This window comes from Stegodyphus dumicola, chromosome 2 (genome assembly GCF_044657685.1).
Source record: "Stegodyphus dumicola isolate Sdum_Otavi_A_Nest chromosome 2, ASM4465768v1".
NCBI classification, from domain to species: domain Eukaryota; kingdom Metazoa; phylum Arthropoda; class Arachnida; order Araneae; family Eresidae; genus Stegodyphus; species Stegodyphus dumicola.
Window position 1 is genome coordinate 231,998,449 of NC_140769.1, and position 21,190 is coordinate 232,019,638.

Genomic DNA, 21,190 nt, shown 5'->3' on the forward strand with positions numbered 1-21,190 from the left:
CAGTTTGTCAGTCAAATCTTGGAAGTTCTATCTTTAAGGCACGGTTAAATAGAAACATAGTTAAAATAACTCACAGCTATATAAATAATTATCACCGACGCTGGTATGACTGTCAGTGAGCTTGTATTTGCCTTAAGGACGACTAAACATGATACTAGTGGGAAAATTCTAGTTGAATTATTTCTTTGCAGAAAATTAACTACACCCGCAAGATAAATTGTTTTTTGTTCAAAAGGGGTCTGTGGAATTTAGGATGGCACCAGAAATTGGTTGATGAGGAATTTGGAATTTGGATATGGCTAGTGCAAAGCAGAATTTTTATTACTAGAAGAAAAGGCGGGAAATTGATATTAAGATGGAAGATAAAGTCTTAAAAATTAAACATTCGCTTACAAAGGTAATCTGAGAGAACATTTACTTTCATAAGTTTTAAAGTTATAATTTAGTTTAGACCGTTTAGTTAACGGCTGACGTTATGGACGAAACCTTATATTCAATATTTTCTATGTTAATAGTATTTTATATCTTATTTTTAAAGCATGTATAGCTCACCTCAAAATCCGTAAATTTAACTGGTGGATTTGAAGAGCTGTGCACAAATAAATAAATATGCAATAGGAAAGTCCATATGTCTCCAAAGAAGTGAACAGAGCAGTACGTAGCAAATAATGTTAGCAGCAGTAACATTTAGAGCGAATAATATTAGCAAGTTACTCCAAATATTTTATTTTGTTTTTTAGCTTTTCCTGTGAATATCTAAAACATTTACTTTCGGTTCAACGAAACCTCAGAGATGTTTATCTCTTCTCAGTAAAATAGTCGAAAGTTTTCTCTAGCGTAATTATGTCTACATATTCTGTTTGTATCTTTCATTTTGACAATGTATCATTAATCATCTCACTGCTTTAACAAAATTTATACGTTTGCTTTAACAAGTTTAATTTGCTTCAACAAAATTACTATTTCCTAATACTTTTTACCGAAATGTTACATTAATAGAGACAGCGAGAAACGAAATTGAAAATTTAACTAGCTTACAACTAAAAAAATTACTTTTGGTTAAAATCAACCTACAGAAATTTAATTTCAATTCAATTTTTGCAAAGATTCTTTTGTATGAATTTTAGATAACGGCGATATATATTTTTATTTCTTAAGTCGGGGAAATGAACTTCCTGTGCCTATCTCGAAGACTTTGCTTGAACCAATGTTATCATAAAAATAAATTTCTCTTGTAAAATCTATTAGGTTTGCTTACTGTGTCTTTAATTTTAATCCATTAAAATTTCCATTAATGATATCATCCAAATTCTTCCATTCTGATATGTGACCCTAAGTAATGCTTTCAAAGGTTTCAATAGGCAGGTTAAATACTTAGGTTTTCAATATTTTAATTAAAATAAATATATCTGACAAACGGTAGTGATATTTATAATGAACATAAGATTTCACTTAATACAAATAAATTGTAAAACCTATCCAAGATGCAAATTTTTTAGATATGTTTATAAAGAATTCACAATATAAAATTTGAAAGCCGAAAGTAAAATTATCGTTTTCAAATTAATTACTATGCTTACTTGCCTTTTATGTTTAACATACATAGCTTTTGTTTTCAAATATAAAATTTGTTGAACATATAAAAATGGAATTTATCGAATATAAAAATGTCAAATGTTTTTAAGTCAAAAATATAAAAATTCACAAATTCTGAAGTAATTATTGCTTTATTTCAATCTGGAAAATTTAAGCAAGTTCAACTTCAGATCTCTTTTGGTAACAAGAGCACTTCATTGGGTGAGATTCCAAAAAGCTGAAGTCTCCCGAATGCTGCATCTCTTCCTTTCCTTTATGCACCTGGTAATTTAGGCACACCTGGCATGCCGGCACCTGTGAAATAAATCGAATATAAAATGTGTGTCATTCAACTGACAGTAAAATGAAAGAATTTTAAAAACATTTTAAACATGAATTGAAGTAACGTCTTAAAATAAAATTTAGAATTGAAAAAAGTCATTATGTTATTTTTTAATTTATTTTTCATTGATTTTATTGAGTGGGATAGGTGAGAAAACAACTGGAAAATTTAGCATGTTTAATTTGAAAAATTTAGTATGTTTGAAAAGAAAGCAATAAACCAGAATTTTATTTCTCACTTTTCTTTTCTTTCGTTTATCCTTCTGGAATATTTAGTATGTTTAATATATTTGTAGTTAATAAGTCAGAGCTAGAATAACCATTTCTTCATAAAGTCGTCAGATCTTGTAGAAAATTTCTTACATCTTAATTAAAAATATTTACTCACAGTTCTTGGATTATAGTGTGACGAAACCCTGTTGCAAGAATCCTGGTAACTACAGCTGTAGGCGGTTACGGTCTTTCCGTACTCTGACATAGAGAACAGAGCGTATTTTGATGTCTCACCCAGGAAACCTAAATCAGATTGGCGTCACATAGCATTGTGATATGAATGATGTTTTCCGCTTCTTTGGAATATTGAAGAATTCGAGTAATATTACTTCTTATCAACGAGCTTCAGCCTACATCAGTATGAAATGGTATACGTCTATCATACCAAGCTGTACCATTTAAGAAGCCATTCCTGTATGATAGCCTGGCACCTTTAGGGACTCTTCTTAATATATTAACCACCATCGATACTTCAATGACATTCTAACAACTTTTGTGTTGCTAGTCCTGTAGCCTCCGTCAAAACCCATCTTTTGACAGTATGACGACGTTTGCAAACTTCATTAAGTTTTCAAACAATATGTTTATAATCTTACAAGCGTCCTCTCTTCTACCATATATCCAGAGTTTTCTATAATCGAGCACGTGTGAGACACATTAGGACAGCACTTATAAGCATTTTATAAAGGGCATGAACTTGCTGCTCAATTCCAAGGAATCCAGCAGCGAAACCCTCATTACAACATTGGCGCACTCTGTATATTAACGAAATACTCTCGTATATCTCTTTCATACTTACGTATATCTTACCATAAATGAGAAGGCGCAGGCGCCGGACGTTTGAGGCAGATGATCTTTCGTCTCCAAATCGCATTCGCAAAGCGTGTTCCTAACAATGTTGAAATTTTCCTGATTTTGTAAAAAGAAAAACGCAACGATTTTATTTGAAAATTGTAAGTCTGTGATGATTCAGCTGAGCGTTTGATATTTTACGTTTCTAAATTCTTACTCAAAACAAATAAAAGTAAAAATATATAGAAATAAATTGACATCGGCACTAATGGACATTAATTTATCCATTTAAAAACGTCTGAAATTACAAAAAACTACGCTCAGAAATAGCATAATATTATAAACAGCTAATGATAGCCAGATAGTACCAAATTTGAAGTGCTAAGTGCAATAAAATTCCAGAATTTTGTCTGAGAGTCACCAGGTTCAAAATGATACATTTCTCCTATCCCTAATGAGACGACACCTGACACTTTGGTCTGGATGTTCTGCATCTTCATTATTGGTCGCAAGACATATGACCATTAGAGAAAATGAAAGGAACAGTTGCATCTTACCTAATTTATTTTGTTTATTCTCTCTGTTTCAGTGATGGAGATACAGAAAATATTGCCACGTTTAAGAAGTTGATGCGAAGTAACGTTAAATGCACCATACCCCGATGATGTAGAAGCAATGTACTATATTTAGATGGTTAATTGAATAATACTTAAAACCATGTTTGAACAGATTTGTTTGCAGCTTTTGATTTGCATCTTAATTAAACTTTTGTTAGACCTTTTCTTTTTATACTCCCTTTCTAACACAACCTTTGTATATTTACCTACTTGATTTTAGTATTTCAGTCAAAGTCTAAAATTATGGGTTTGCGATCGCGTGCAGTGAATTCAGGTACAGTTAATTCAAAGCAGTTTGCTTATCTTTAGACCTTTTCCTTAAATCGTCGGAAAATAAAACTAAAAGTATCTCCGAAAAATTCCGAGGATTTAAAAAGGTCTTTATAATTTTATGAGGAATGTTTAAAATATTACCACAAAAAGGTATACATTAGTGCTCTTAATCTCTATCCTTGCCCTGAATTTTATGTCATATGCTAAGAATAAAGATACGAATATAAAATAAAAATACTTGAACCTATGCATCAGATTCAAGTATTCAACCATATACTTTAATAACTCTGAAATTTTTTAAACAAGGGTAGACGATAGGTATTAAAAGAAAATTATTCCTTTAGATGTGTAAATTAATACTCTTTTATTTTAGCAGACGATAATTTGTGACAACAATTGCCATTTATCTATACAGAATAAATTTTGAAAGAAAGTAAAATGGTGCTCGTGATGGAGTATTATCATGCTGTGATTTTTTTAAGATTGGGAGTAAATTTATTTTATGTCTTTAACGTCTGCAGTTACTACGTATAAACTGATCTCCATCTCGTGCTACTGTATTCAGATGATTGACAGAATTTCGTTAATATGGAAACTCTTTCCTTCTTAACGAACATACAGGAAGACCTTTGTCAGCTGCAGTTTCAGAAAAAAGTTTTGGAGATGCTAATCAATGTACCTACTAAATGATGCTGAAATAAACCTACAATAAAGATACCGCTCTTCCACTACATAATTCATAAAGAACGTAGCACTGTATCCGCAGCTATACCTCAACCAAAATGTGGGGCATGTTAGAATCAGAAAAGGAACTTTTAAATTAATTAATGATTTATATTACATCTAAAATCATAACTAGTGATTAAACATATATCCATCCCTCCATTCAACTCTTCAAGAAAATAAAGTATATATATCTTTTCAGACGACACAAAATCGACAATGGTGACAAAAAAACAGCGAGCAACGAGAAAACTAATGCATGGCTTTTCGTTCAGAAGTACAGGACTGTTAGAGGGACAGAAGACACTCACACCTAAGTGTTTCAATGCTACGTATTTTCAAGAAATTAATTTAGAAATTAATCTTAAAGAACAAATGTTCCGCTTCCATAATACATCTTCTCATCCAACAAGAGTTACAATTTTATTTCATTATGTGATATATGTCTCTATGTCTTACTATGTGTGACATTTGCCTATTTTTTAATCTAAACCAAAATTTATGTGGCCTTCGTTTTTATTCTTCAGACTAGACTTATGAATCTATTAAAGCAGATATTTCATTATTTCCCCTTCCCCAAAAAAACTAATAGCTTAAAGCATTTAATCTTTAGAACATTCGCCTACAAATGAGAACTGATATTAGTGAAAGTTACCCTGAACACTACCAAAATTTCTTAACTTGTACCAATTAACTGTATCAAAAAATTTTAGAGTGACAGTCAAATAATAACCGAATTTAAATCTTTGCTATTGCTTATTGAGCTATGATATGTACTTTACCTGTTCCTATTTTACACGTAAACAGAATGTTATGCATATGTATTCAGTAATAATTTTTCTATTAACACCAAAGAAAACTGAGCAGTTAAAAATAAATACATTTAATTAAGATTACGTATTTATGCAATAAAATTTCCTTATCAGTAGATGTAACCGCTGTACAGAATCTGAATACTTAAAATAAAAGTGTCCTACTTTCACTTTTCACATATGCACTTTCCTTCCAAAAGGTAAAATAAAATATGCTTTTGGTATCTATTCTTATCTTATTTTGTAGAGTTCCTCTCGGTTCACCTACCAGTTATTTTAAGTTTGGTATCTTTTCTAAATTCTCTATTTCCCCTCGCATTTTTTCACCAGAATGCAAATTAAGTAGGTAAGCGAAAGTATTCAAACAGTAGAAACGAGAAGGTTAGACCGAGCGTAATTTCGCTAGTGTAGCCCACGTTTGCTGTTTTGCCCTCCAGCTGTTAATCTTAGTTGCAGATACGCATTCTGTACGTTTAGTTAGGCTATCGCCAATGTAGGTTGCTCAGTCGCTATTGTAAGCACAAAAATCCGTGCCTTTCTGTTAAAGAGTTGTGGTAAATAAAAAGGTTTTTTTCACACCCTTTCCCTGTTGTGCACTCTTTCCGTCTATGCGAGAAGCCGAAAGGTTAAACTTTGAATATAGACACTTTGCATGACAGCTAGAAAAAATAGATCTTATAATCTGATGCATTTCTAACCAAACATTAGCAAAGAAAGTTTTTAAAAAAGTGTTGTTAAAATTTATATTTACCGTCCATTGCCGCAGCCATAATGATGGCGAAAGCTAATGCTACAATTTCATATACTTGCATGATGATGATACTTCTACGATATTCTCTCTCTGGAAGATAGAATTGGAGAATGTCCCTCAGATATGAAGCTACTGCAGAACTGCTGCGATATTTATACTGCTGGATGGCAAATTGTAGCTTAAATGACGCAAAGGAGATGGTACGCGTAAGATTTGATTGCTGACAGGTGGAAGTAGGATAAATATTCAGTTGATTACTTTGTGTTTTCTCAGGTTTCATCGCGGAAAGCTAAGACAAAAATTTAGTTCCGAATTCCAGATAATTAATTTAAACTCCTGCTTTCTATCAGTTGCAAAACAGAATTTCCTCTTTGTTTCTCTTTGAATTCGAATATTGCGTAGTACAATATTTAGTGCACAATAATTCAAAAATGCTGTTGTTATTAAAACAAATGCAACATCAAACAAAGACCGGTGAAATATCTCAAGCAGATTGTACAGAGAAAAAAAGAGTGAAACTGTGACACTATTTTAATTTTATTACAACTGGCTAGAAAACGTATAAATCAGAATGCTTGTTTATTCCTAATTATTAGCTAATTTAAAATTTAAGTAGTTAAGAAACGCTAGAGTTTGCAATGCAAACAAAAATACTGCTAGCTCCAAATTTGCAGCGATAATGTCAAGTGCGAAAAGCGCAAAGAAAGGTGACATCCACGTTTTTATGGTTTCACTCAGGGTTAACATGTACACGAATTCAAAATAGCAGTTTAACCGAGGGGAATTGAAAAATTACAGAAATATAAATAATTCATAATATAATTTAAAATTATCTCAATAATTTAACTGTATATGTATATTTTAACTGTATATTCAGACATTTTACCCTGGAGAACTGGTTTACGTGGTTATGAAAATTAAACGGTTAAGGTAAAATAACACACTTTAAATAACGAAAATATATATATTAATAAATATGAAGAAATTAAATTATAAATGTGATTAACGAAATATTTTCGCTGTTTTTCATTGCAAGGTTTCTCTCCTTCCTTATCACGTGCCTTTTCGGTGTTATTGATCAGCGCGTCCTGCAAGCAATCGGAAGATATTGACTTCGAGTCCCCAGGAAGGCGGTATGGATTTCGTCGGTTTTCTGACTTCGAAAAATTTTTAATCTCTGCTGCAGCGCTCTAACGAAAAAGCGGGGAACCACAATACGTTAACAGTAGAATAAGGCTACTGGGACTGTCCTCGTCAATCGTTAATTGGGGGAGAATGTAAGATTTTTCTCCTTCCTTAGTGAATGCCTTCGTAGTATAATTAGAAAGCAGGCTTATCTTGAAATCGAAGATCCTTTATTCGAACCCTTGCTAGAGCATCGCTGCTCTGAAACGAATATAACTTGAGACGGTGATGAAACAGTAGACGTTGTAAAGCTTCATGTGGAACTGTAGTGTTTAGTGGAAAGAAGAGAGTTGGAGCTCGGAAAAAGTTTTAAACTCCACCGACAGGATTTCAGTGGAAATATTCATATTAATTTTATGCAAGAAAATTTAGAAGTTTTTAAGAATCAAAATTTAGGGGCGAATCAGGAAAGGGAAATTTAGGGGTTAGGAATATATTTGATCTTCAAAAACTTAAACCTTTGCTTTTTACTCCAGGAGGATTTTGGAAACTTTTCCTCTTCTTTACACTTGACAAACCCATGTGTTAGCTTATTAAACTCAAAGCACTACAACCTCTATGATCGCCACGATAACGGGAACATTTTGAAACAAGGTAGATTGAGCTTAGAAGAAACAATTCATCAGTCCTATTATATATTAAAATGCTGTTGAACATGGTTTTGAAAATTATCAGGACAGGACAAAAATAATTGACAAATTTATAAGATTTCGAATCATACTTGAGGAATGTAAAGATTTTAGAGCGAAAACAGAAACCTACTGACTTTATTTGCCTTTGATCGCGTCTTGCCCGTCTCGTTATTTAGTGAAAGCGGGGTGGAGGGACTTAAAAATTGATTTGTAAGTCCGGGGTGCAAATATTGGTCCTCAGTCCCAGCACAGAATGATGCATAGAAATTTTGATATTTTTTAAGGAAAGATGCTGAAAGCTAGAAGACTTTTAAATTCATCTAGATTTCAGATATCATTTTGCAAGTGCTAGGATTGATCCTCTAAATGTAGAAACTGCTTCTTGTATATTTGATTCCTGACTAAATTTGGAAAAAATTCGGTGTGAAACAGCAGTTCTCTGAATTTTCTGTTATATGTACTATCCGATTTCTGAATGTATTCGAATAAAAAATAAACATATCAGTGGATGAGAGAAATGAGATTTTCAAAGTAAAACATCAACATGTCTTAAAATAAGACATATAAAATTAGGTGTAAACATATGCTTCGTTTCAAGACTTGAAAACATAGCCATTCCAAGTTCATATGCTTATTACAAGAGAGAGTTCCAGTGATGAAAGAAAAATCGAGAACACTTGAGAAACGAAAATCCTGAAATTTACCTCTTTGTAAAACCCAACGAAGATTGAAACAGTTTTTCTTCACAGATTTGCCTTTGAAGCCCTTACTCAGTAAATATGACTACAGTCTGTTATTTTATAATACTCACTTCAAGGTCTTTTACCCTTCTCAGTTATGATCGCAACGTGTGTAAGGAAAGAGCGGTGGGAAAAACTCTTCTTCCCAGGACTCCTTCATCAAAATTGGGAACGGAACTGAGAAAAGTCGTAATGTCACCTGTATGATGCTTAAGGCTCTTGATAACGACATGCGGAGTTGCCCTTGCTACGATGAATTTCATGGATTTATTATGATGTTACTGTCAGACAAGTGAGATAAGTCACAACAACACAACACACTCTTATATTTTGCATCTCATTTAAGAGTATAACTCAAATCAGCCTTTATTTGTAAGCTATTCAGGAAGAGAAACACGCTAAATAAATTTAAATGGGAACAAAAATTTGGGAATTCGACTATTTCTCTCAGTTACCTTTACCGTAGTTACGAGGCAAGCCGCGCGTTTAAAATGACGCCGAAGTGCTTATTCTAAAATAATAGACTACACTGGAAAATAAGCTAAATATATATAGGTAGATTCTTTACTAGATTAAAATTCTGACGAACTCTAATCTAATAAATGAATGAGTAAATGAAGAAATGCAATGAATGATAAAATGGAGTCCTAACATTTAGTTTTAATCTTTTATGCTGCGATGGTCCCCATATTTATGTATCCAAAAAGATAGATGTAAATTTAATTTTATGGTCGTTATAAATGCAAATAAAAACTGCCTGTATTTTGTGTTCATTCTCGTAGACTAATTCTAAAGCAAGGATATAAATACGGGTATTACTCGATAATAAATTTTCATAAAAATGGCTGGTGTTTTATTTTCAGTTAATTTTTCTGATTGTTCTGATAACTGAATACTTTAAATTGAATATTTATTTTTGTATACTATTATATTTTTGGACTATTTTCCTCATTGTAATTATAAACTTAAGCAGTATATTTATGAAGTAATTCTGATGTTTGATTTTATTTTTGAGTAGAAGTTTTATTCAATTTGTGCCGTACATTAATAAAAATAATTTTGTGTTTCAAACTAAATAACAATCAGATCACCCATAAGAGTGCTTCTTCCTCATAGCTATTATTGAAGAATTGGGTTAGAAGCACGTGACTAAACAGTTATTGAAACCAGAGCTGTTCAAACAGTTTAAAAATTATCTAGTAAATTAGATTTGCTAGACTTTCACAGACGTGATTGCCTTAGTGAAATAATAAAATTAATAACTCTTGAGAAATTTTACTACACGTTTTCCAGACATGAACGCTTAATGAGTAAGTAATTGAAAACAATTAAAATTTCATTTTCTTTTGTGATTCTATTCTTAATGGAAAGGTTTCCCGCAATTCGTATCTTTGTTCCTTACTGCGCAGAACGTGAATATGGGAAAATTTGTGTTAGGAATCTTTTAATGAAAGCAAGTACTTCCCACTGACCGCATAAACATGTACCTTAAAAGTGTGAAAACTTTAAGTGTTTTCATTTTCATAAATATAAATAAAGTACATTACGAACAATATCGTTCGTTCGAAAGAATGACAAATTTTCCTTTCACATTGCATATTTCCTTTCGAGATATGAAATATCTGATCATTGGTTTGTAAACTGGTTCCCTATAACTTGTAAGGATTATGTTAATTTATTAATGGTTAAATTTTAAGTTTTTTTCCTGTCAAATTCTTAACTTCAACTTACTACTTCCGGCCAGAACGTAGTTTTGGAATCTTGCTGAATATTTAATGAGGAGAAGCGGTATTTAAACCACGAAGTTACTTACAGAGGCACAGAGAATCAGAGTTCCTGATTTACGCGCGTCTGCCTTTTTGGCCACTCTCTCTGAAAGCTGTTATTACGCTCGGCCGTACTCAGGCCCTTGCTAAGCTTCGTAGTCAAATAAATTAACGGCCTAACTCGATTTGAATCTTGATAGCTTCGGCTATATTTCTTTAGTTAATCTTAGTGTTAGTTTAATTCTTAGTCTCTTAAGTTCAAGCCCAAGTGTCGGCTTTGTTTGTACACTCCCAGGCGGAGTTTTGTTAAACCTTATTGAAATAATAAAGGGTTAGTTACCCTTCTGTCTTGTTGTTTCTTGTCACACGAACTTATGCGATTATTCGCTATCTAGTTCTTAAGACTCGTCACTTTCTACAGTAACTGAGATTTACACAGTGAAAGTCTTACAAACTAACACAGATAATTTCAGAAATATTTGAAAAGCGTACACTATGAACTTCAAGCATACCAAAGACTGCAAGGCAGAAATCATTATTTTCGATTACTTTTACCCTATATAATGCAAAATTCAGGATGACTTATATCTGTAAGTCATCGTACATCTGTATGCCATTAAATATGTATGCTAATGATTCACATATGTACGCCATGTAACACAAAGTATAAAATGACTTACATCTGTAATTCTTTCCAGTACAATTGCTTTTATTCTCTCTAAACATAGAATTTTTATTATTCTGAAGATAAGCTACTGAAGATGTTATTCTGGAGATTCTTTGGAATATTTTTCTGTAATATTTAGTTTATTTGCAAAATTCTCAGTTGTGTTCCGAACTGAATCGTGCAGCATTTTTACATTTTCGGGTTAACGGCATCATCTTCCCCATTTATACTTAAACGTAAAAACATTATTGAAGCAACAGAAGTAAATCCATTCTGAATAGTATTCCAAAACAGTTGAACTGACAGAAGGATTTTTCCATTGACAAATTTTTGTTAATTGTTGAACTATGTGAGCTACATAGAATTTTATTCTCTTTATTCTCCTAGATTAATTTTCCTATTCTTCTTTCACCATTTCTTATATACCTTTATTTTTAAATCCGCTTTCCCAATAGGTAAATACTGCTAATCTTGTAATGAATTTTCCCAACAACTTATATATATATACCCATTATCGAAAGATAAAATAAAAGCATGTGCACTTAGAAATGTCTTTTGATATTGGAAAAGGAGATTTAAATGTAAAGGCTGTGTCCTTGTACACTACAAGAAAACGAAGAAGCAAAAATTTAAACATAAAATTCACGAAAATTAAGAATAAAATTTTGTGATAAAAAACTTGATAAATATGATCTGGAAAATTTACTCCCAAACACCTCTTACCTAAATATGCAATATTAGAAAATGCATGAATGAACTCACATGCATGAGCTTATAAGGTATTTCTCCCGCCTTCTTAGCATGCCTTCGTAGTGTAGTGGTTAGCACACTGGGCGCGTATTCCAGAGGTGAGTGGTTCGATTCTCAGCGAAGGCGTTGCTTATTTTTCACATTTCATGCTTTCAAAAAATATCCTAATGACTCTACAAGCTAAGGTTCATTTGAAAGTATATATAGTCCGCATAAGATTCTAAAATACCTATAAATCACATTACGTTGTTGTGCAAATTAGCACTACTTGCGTTATAGTGTTGTCTCCATACGCAAATGGGAAAGTCTCGTAGACTTACTTTAATGCTTAAATTAATAATGTTAATTTTGCAAATGTAGCAACATTACTCTCAAAGAAGATAGTTATGCTAGTGAATCACTCAGCAGAAGTTCAGAGTGTAAGCACAGTCGAGTAATATTGCAAGATCTTTTTGCCATAACCTCATGAGTATAACATCAGACCTAATATAATAACAACTTTGAAACTAAAATAACAACAGCATGTTGCAAAAGTTCTATCTGGAACTGAACTTCATTGTAGCCACTCACTGCACTTTCTTCCGCTTTGGTATATTCGTTTTGGTAATAGTATTATAGTGTCCCAGCCATGAAGATTGAAATAAAAAATCATATTCGAGTCGCATTCCATTCTGAGATAGATCAATCACAGTAGTTCGAATGATAGGAGTATTTAAGTGTTATAATGAATTATCAAGACTGCTCACTCACATCATTATGAAAAGAGTAGCTAAGTATGTATACCTAATTTCATTAGCCGGTCATCTTTAGTGATCCTTTGTAAGACATTAGTCCGATATTTCATAGAGATCTTGACAGCCATATTTGTTTTGGCCAAAGTTGTTGTGTCTGTCGGAATTTACCCTTTTTATAGGATAATACTTGGAGAGACATTGGGATTTTTTGGAAGCAGGAGATATGAAAAATGAGCAATGCCCTCGCCGGGACTTGAATCTCGTACCTCTCGAATACGCGGCAAGTGTGCTGACCACTACACCGCAAAGGCATACTATGAATAGAAATACCTTACATACTACCTGACACACTTAACGTTTCTAGGCAATGTGTGCATAGTTTTATAATTCTTTCTTATTCTTTCAGATATCCAGAACGTTCTCCAATCGAAAATGTATGGGAAACAGTAGGACAGCTTTCACAAACATCTCACAACGGCATCAAGCAATTCCAAAAAATCTTGCCAGGAGTTTTGCAATGCAATTATATCATTGAAAAATTTATATTGAAAAATTAAATAGCTCTTTCATGCGAATGGAGCTTAAACAATACTTAAGTATGTGCAAATATTGAAGGCAGGACAGCTTTCATATGAAGATTGCATTCAAACATTTTCAAGTTTAAGTTTTCTCTAAACTTTTTATATTTGTCAATACTAAGCTCTCATTTAAAGAAATGAAACCAAAAAATTAGGGAAACATAGTGATGTATTAACTGCTTTACGTCAATATTAAACATCTAAAGCATTGTTTGAAAGTATGTTCAGAAATCGTATAGCATTACAACGAGCCGATAATTGTCAGCTGAGATATATCATGTTTCAAGTTCTGAAATTTGCACAGCTGTGCACAGTACCAAAATAACATTTTTTAAAAAATAACTTAAAGAAAAAGCTACCTTTCAATAATTTTAAATAATTGGAAAATAAGTTCAAATGATAATCGTGGAAGACACGAGAGCTTCACTATATATAGCACTTCGACTCAAAAGTTCTTCCTCATCATTTTCTGTCACAGGGAATCAATTTAAATAAAAACACCAAGAACAGGTTTCATGATATAAAATTATCATGTTTATTGTCCCAGTTTCATTGATGAACCATCATCTGAACGCATGTCAAAAACATAGCAGTGTACAACGAATATGTAAAAATCGCCTGTGTATGGCAATGTATGCATTTTCTTTTAAAACTAATACACTTCTCAATTTGGCCCTGGGAGGACGCGAGACCCATTCTTGTTTACCTATGTTATACATCAGACGTCCCCGTCCTCTGTCACCCACCTGTTTACACAGGTGACCTTGGCGGAAGTTTTAATAACTTAGAGAAAACTTAAGTCTCAAAGTGCACATGGCTATGATTTACTAAAGATGAAGCTCTCGACAGGAAACGCGGAGATAAGGTAAAACGAATACAACTATCGTCTCACAAAAGCAGAATAGTTCAATAAGGTGAAAAACGATGAAAAACAAAAGATTCACACCCCTCCTGAAGTAAAATTAAAAAATATACAATGCGAAATGAAAATACAGAGGCTCTTCGCACATTTGTAGACGATTTTTATTGTAATTACAGAAATATTTTGCCTAAAATTTTTATAATTTAAATGTTCTGTTTGATAACCCTTATTCGTCATTATCTTTATACACCGTAATTTTCAAGACAAAGCCTTTTGTAGTATGTGAAGAGGTATTTTATCCCATTGCTCTCAAATGGATTTCCGAAGTCTAACGAGGTTGTAGGTCGACGTTTGGGCAAACAGCTTTTTAAAAATGCAAACACTCAAAAATACCTTGATACCCGTTTCTTTTTCTATTTCTTTTAAGAAAATTAACAGTAGATTTTTCCCGTGACGCTGTTTGCTTTTTCTTGTTGCAGTTCTACTGATTGATCACACTGTGTATAAAGTGAAGGTATTTCATATTTGAAATATGTTTCTGATAATATGTGAAATTGATTTTAACATTTTTCTCACTCTCTTTATTTTTAAGATAAATAATCATAAATCCTTTAGGAAAACTTTCTTTAGATTCCTTGAAACATGTTTTAAGATTTTTGCTTTTCTTTGATGATAATAAACTGACCTCTTATTGTTGCAGTCAGTTAAGTACACTCAAGATTCTTCTACTGTGACAACATTTTTTCATTTTTGTCCGGATAAATGTTTCTCATAAAGAATTCTGCAGCACGTTCTGCGTTCGGCGATATGTGGTGGACAAAGATGATGTACATTGTGTGTTTTCGCCTTTTTCAGATTCATATCAGCATTAACCGCTTTGTTGACACTGAGCATTTTAATAATTTTATAACTGTTCTTAGACTCGGCGGATTTTCTTTTCACATTAAAAATCTTACTTTTGCAGCATTCGAAACATTCCATTGTTAACTTGGTTATATATTTGTAGTAATTTTTCCACTTGAAGCTAAAATTTTACATTTTGCACCTTTGTTGTTGAAAGCATACTAATCGTAGCTTTAGATATAAAAACCCATGGCTCTCCCTACGTTTTTTAATCACTGGATACGAATAATTATTTTCTGAAAGAATAGAAACATAGCCTTCAATCCACTGCTTCTTTAAAAGCGATGTTTTGCGTGCAAACAAAACTGTCAAATAGCAGACAATAATTTATACTTTCAAAAATATAGTTGCAGTTAAAAAAATTCCAAAATAAAGATTTTTTTTATAGCAAAGCAAAATTGTCTAAAAAATTTGCGAACAGCCTATGTAAACTTCACATACATTTACAATGCATAAACTAAGATTCTAATATGTGAACTATAGAAAATTAAACTGTGAAAAAGACCAACCGAATATTAAAACGATGACGCACTGATGATTTAGTAGGTAAGTTGATAACAGTCAATAGATGGAGAAGCTTACCAACGTGAAAAATCACTTATAGGTCTAACAAAACTTAATGTTTGTACAAAACTTGTGAAAACTTTACGTAATTTTAGGACTGATTAAAATAATACTACAGTTGCATTTTGACACCTCTTGTAATCTGAATCTAATTAAGAATATAGGCTGAAATATTTTAATTTATGCCTAAGGTATAAATATGAATAAAAATACCTAAAGTATACTTAAGGCATAAATATGAAATGAAACTATTTGGAGCTATGCGTCAGAATGTAACCACTTAAGGCAGAAATTTTGAGCAGTGATCGAATTTAAATCCATTTTTTAGTAGTTATTTAAACTGATGTTGATTCTGAATGTCTCGTGTTTTTACATGTGTTACAAGTCATTTTAACATTATTCTTCAATGATAGTTTTATCAATCCTGATGAAAAGCTTCAATGCATTAAATTTTGAGTTTATATTCTTATAAATAAATTTATACAGGACATGTGTCTTAATCAGCCAAGCCTTTTAATCACTAGTGATTTTAAAGACCACTCCCGTATATTACAGTCTCTAAAAAACTGTAACCAGACCAAGACAGACGCCTAAAGGTGGCAAAAGTTTTGGAATGAAGTGAAGCATCGAACAACAAAAGTTAAGGAAGGCAAAATTTTGGAAGTTTGGGTGAGACATTGGCTAACAGAACTTAGGGATGGCAAAAGTTTTAGAATTTATGGATGTCCCCGGCAGCAGAATTTAGGATCTGAAAAAACTGCACTGGGAGACAAAACGTCTTGCGCCAGACCCTGAACCAGACAGATGTAACACAGTTTGGGGATTCTCTGGTTGCGCATTATTTAACAGAAATGAAAGCTATATGAAGATAGTTAATATTTTTTTAAACATAACTTAATAAAATTTTATAGAGATTATAAGGAAGTTTTCTCTCCATTTCCGCAGCGAAACACTAAACTTCATATAAGACGTACGTTGAATAATAGGAATTTGTTTCGGAATTTTCGTAGACTGACATAAGATTTCAGTTTGAATTTGTAATAAACATTGTTTCCGTGGTGTTTTCCCATGTGGTAAGAAGTGCGTAACACTAGAGGGCGCTGAGAGCGCCATTGTGTGTTCAGTTACTCGATGGAGGGTGTGACGCAGTGATGATGTGAGATTCTGAGATCGTGATATTATTATACTCCATTAAATCAATTTATATTTTATTGACTGGTGATTATTGATTTTTGATTTACTCATATTTGATGTGACATTATGCTTTACTGAACCACCATATATTCGAAACTTAGATTATCACTGAATCTTTAAATCATTGATGCTCACCATGGATATATAATATTTGGAATCCTCTGACACATTTTTTAATATTTTGTAATTTTTTAAAAATTTTTAATGATTTTTTAGATTTTAGAATGCAGTCTGAAATTTTAAGATTGCAGGTTTTATTTTCAGAAGCTATGTCAACATACGAAAGTTTTTTTTTTTTTTTTAAGTTTCTCCCACATTTTTAATGACTCTATTTCAGTTTAAAATAAACTCGCAACAAAATTTTTCTATTAGGAAAGAGGTAAAAACGGTGAATATATTTATTGTTCATAACAGAATTCGTTTTTCATTTTCGTGCATTGGCTTTTTCATTGTCTTCAAAAGGAATTATTTTCATACTTTCCAGGAAAACCATAGGAAACATTTTAATTAGTTTACTTCCAATTAATATAAAATATAACAAAAGCCATCTCTTATCCAAGATATTTGAATATCTGTTTTCTCTTTTACAAACCCACCAATGAACATCAATGTTTGCAAAACTGCAAACCACAGACATACATCCAGGAAATATTCATCCCACAAATAAATCCACCGCTCATTAAAAATTTCTACTTTGTAGTGTTCTGAGTTGTTGAAAACTTTCTGTTTGAACAAATGTTGTCAAATCATACAGCCTTACATCTTATGTTACCAGATGCCGATGATAGTTTTTAATTTGTGCTTTTTTAAAATATGGTAATGAAAAGTAAGCAAAATATTCTATTATAATGGAACATGGTTTTGAATTTTATGCATGTGTTTTCTCGAGCATATGTACTTTTACTTAAGAAAATTCGTGACAGTGATATATTGATGATTGACAAGGAACAAAATTAAACTCATGCATTTCTGCATGAGTGTTCATTCGCGGAATGCATGGACGTAGCTCCACCAGTTAGAAAAATTGAAATGTGAACAAATTTATCTACCATTAGCGAAAGTACTTTATTGCATAAAAATTTAGTTTTAATGATGTCTAGGAAAGATAATATTAAATAACTATTACATTATGTGGAGACTTCATTCAAAAAACGTAAGGTCACATAAAAGTTAAACATGGCTTTGAATGTCATGGATTTAGTCGAGTAATATGGTCATAATTGCACTATACTTAGCTACGGATGCTATGTGCAATAATGACCCCAGCCATGGACACTATGTGCCATAGCAATGAAAGATATAACCACGGATGCTATGTTCAATTATGCCATAGCCTTGGATGCTATTGTGCCATAGCCATGAATGCTACAGCCATAAATGCTATGACCATAGTTATGGATGCTATGTGCAATTATGCCATAGCCATGGATGCCATTGTTCCATAGCCATGAATGCTACAGCCATAAATGCTATGACCATAGTTATGGATGCTATGTGCAATTGTTCTGTGGATGCTTAGCCAGACAACAGAAATAAAGCAATGCATATCTGTTGAAGTATTTTACTCGTGTGAAAATATATGTATGTACTATATGCATCCATCTGATTTTCCAAGAATTACGTAATATAGTACGTCTTTAATAATAAATTGTATGAAATAAAAATGTTTTATATTCGTAAAAGCTTGTCATCCAGATTTTTTTACTGTAATTACTTCGCCAAAACAAAATAAAATTGGAAAATATATAATACATTTATTTATTATTAAAAATGTGATACATTTATTTATTAACAGTTGAAAGACTTTATATCAGATCATGTTGGAATAAAGTATACAATCTTGCCAATCTATTAGATAAAAATAGCTTTCACACACAATGTTTATTAAACATTTGAAATGTTATTTTGACTAATAATTATTATGTATTGAAACACTTTTATTTATGTTCATACACCAACTAATGTGAAATAAAATTGTTTATATTTTATGAACAGTAAGGCGGGAAATGAGACATAGCATACCATCGATAAATGCCAGGCTCCAGGATTTTCGGAGCTCTAAGAGATTAGTGCAATTTATTCCTTGCATAAAATCAACATATTAAAACTTCAAAGCAAAATATATCTTTATTTAATAATCCTTTCGTAAGAAGAACTTAACTGGAGTCCTAAGCAGCTGCCTATGCTGTCTGTGCTTGGTACAGATCTGGCATTCATATACCAATTTCAGTTTAATTGATAATTGTAGCACATTAAAGCTATCTGCTTGCGGCAGGATATTTTGTTATGTGAATATAAAAAGCCATGAATCTTGAGTAGAAATTAAAATTTAACTGCAGTAAAGTTCTTCACCATTATTACCTCAAAAGGTGGTAGAGTCATTACGATTTTTGAAATGAGCAATGCCTTCGCCAGGACTCGATCCTCGACCTCTCGAATACGCGCCGAGTATGCTACCGTTATATCGCGGAGGTATGCAGGACCAGTGTTTTTGAGACTATAAATTAGTTACTAAACATCATTAACAGACACGTTCCCTATATTCTCAGAAATGGCCGGGGATATTACCCCTTAGTAAGAATGGGCTGACTACGTGAGCATTTTCGTGGTATTTTCCCATGGATAACTTGAATTGGCTTCTGATGAAATATATTTCATAAAAGTATGGTTTCTGCTTTGCCATTAATTAATTAAACAAATAGTATCTTTTCAGAAGACAAATTCGAAACTGTTAGTGGTTGGCATAAGAAGATTCTATAGTAATATATTTTGGTTTTCAAAAATCTTTAAATCCTTTACTTATAAATAAATAAATGTACTGTCAACTTAAATACTGGTGAAAAAATTATTCAAAGAATCAATTACTCCAGCTTGCATAGGCAGAGAACTGATAAGGAAATGGGATTGCATTTATATGTTACATTTAATTGATGGAAGGTGTTGCATGCATTGAAATAAATACATTCCATGAGCTGCTAAGACATTTTTAGTTGTACTTAACAACGATTTTACCTGAACAACGGAAATTACCAACTAAAGTAATTTTTAATATACTACACATGAAATAGTACAAACTGAATACGGACTACGTAGTTTAGCATTTGTACAAACTAAATTGTGAGTCCTTTAAGATATAGAAAGCTAAGTACGTTGATAAGATATAGAACTTTTTTTTTGCATATAATAAATTTTTATTGCTTTTATATGAGTTTGTTATTCATATGCACAGAATTTATAAGCAACTGACGAAGCAACGAACTTAAAAACCTGTCAGGAAATGTGATTAGTAGTTTATGCAGTTTCACTGTAATTTAAAAGTGACATTTTTTTTCTATTCACTCGGGATTACTAACTGTACACAAATTTAGTAATATTAATACTTAGATAAGTTCAATTTGTATTAAACGGCCTTTCACAAGATAAACTAAAAGCAGAAACTATTCTTAATTATAATCTAACAAAATCTCACTACCTTCATAAAAAATTTCTTTCAATTAATTTTTCATCTCAAAACGACATAGTGTTAAAAGAATTGATAGCATGTTCTATCTAAAAGAATTACGAGAATGATTTTATTAACTGTTAAAATGAAGATTCGCTTGTTTTTCAGATTACATTTAAATTATGAAGTTATAAACATTTCTACACTCTGAGTTAAATTTTCAGGTAAAATCAATCAATCGTGTGGTTCTGCTATTCATACAGTCAGTGTGACGGGTTTGAGGTACGCTGATATGTTATAGTATAAGGTATTTCTCCCGCCTTCTTAGCATGTTTTCGTAGTGTAGCGGTCAGCACGTTCGGCGCGTATTCGAGAGTCCCGTGATTCGAGTCCCGGCGAAGGCGTTGCTCATTTTTCATCTCTCCTGCTTCGAAATAACCTAATGTCTCTACAACAGAATCACATCATCACTGGCTGATACTCTGGTTGATAAACGCCTGTTGGAACGTGTGGCTTTTATTTTATGCAGGATGGTGCTCCACACGTCATATTGCTGTACGTGTGAAAGATCTCTTGCATAGGTCGTTTGGTGCGGAACGCGTGCTAAGCAGCCACTTCCGTCCTACTTGGCCTATCAGGCCCTCAGACTTCAATCCATGTGAATATTGGTTACCTGAAATCGCAAATCTACCGCGATCGTCCGACTTCATTAAGGGTGCTAAAAGACAACATCAGATGGCAATTTGTCACCATAAGCTGTATAGTGCTGTTCACAACATTGTCCCTCGTCTACAGGTATCGTTGATGAATGACTGCTGAAATGTTGAATATTTGTTATAAAGAACGTATATAAGTAGAGATTATGTATCGGAAGCTCATACGAAAATTATCGTAAGTAATTCATTGGCAATTTTTTTCGTTTTTAACTATGACATTCATATATGTTTGAATTATTCAAATTCTGGAATACAGAATTCTTTTTATGACATCATTTGAACAAGGACTTTGTTTAAAG

General features: G+C 32.4%; 1 protein-coding gene across 1 annotated transcript; it reads right to left on the bottom strand.

The window, feature by feature from the left end:
- Positions 1-1,708: 1,708 nt before the first annotated feature.
- LOC118192908 (uncharacterized) lies at positions 1,709-6,438 on the bottom strand. The gene is made up of 2 exons (XM_085810267.1): positions 6,159-6,438; positions 1,709-1,890 (listed from the first exon to the last, which is right to left on the bottom strand). Exons 1-2 carry the CDS (start codon positions 6,436-6,438, stop codon positions 1,850-1,852), a joined length of 321 nt encoding a protein of 106 aa, XP_085666393.1. The 3' UTR covers positions 1,709-1,849.
- Between the last annotated feature and the right edge of the window lie 14,752 nt (positions 6,439-21,190).

Excerpts from the sequence above, each read along its gene's own strand:
- LOC118192908 (XM_085810267.1), bottom strand. The coding sequence starts at position 6,438 with ATGAAACCTGAGAAAACACAAAGTAATCAACTGAATATTTATCCTACT. Across the intron at positions 1,891-6,158 it reads TATGGCTGCGGCAATGGACG|GTGCCGGCATGCCAGGTGTG; the intron begins GTAAATATAAAT and ends TTTATTTCACAG.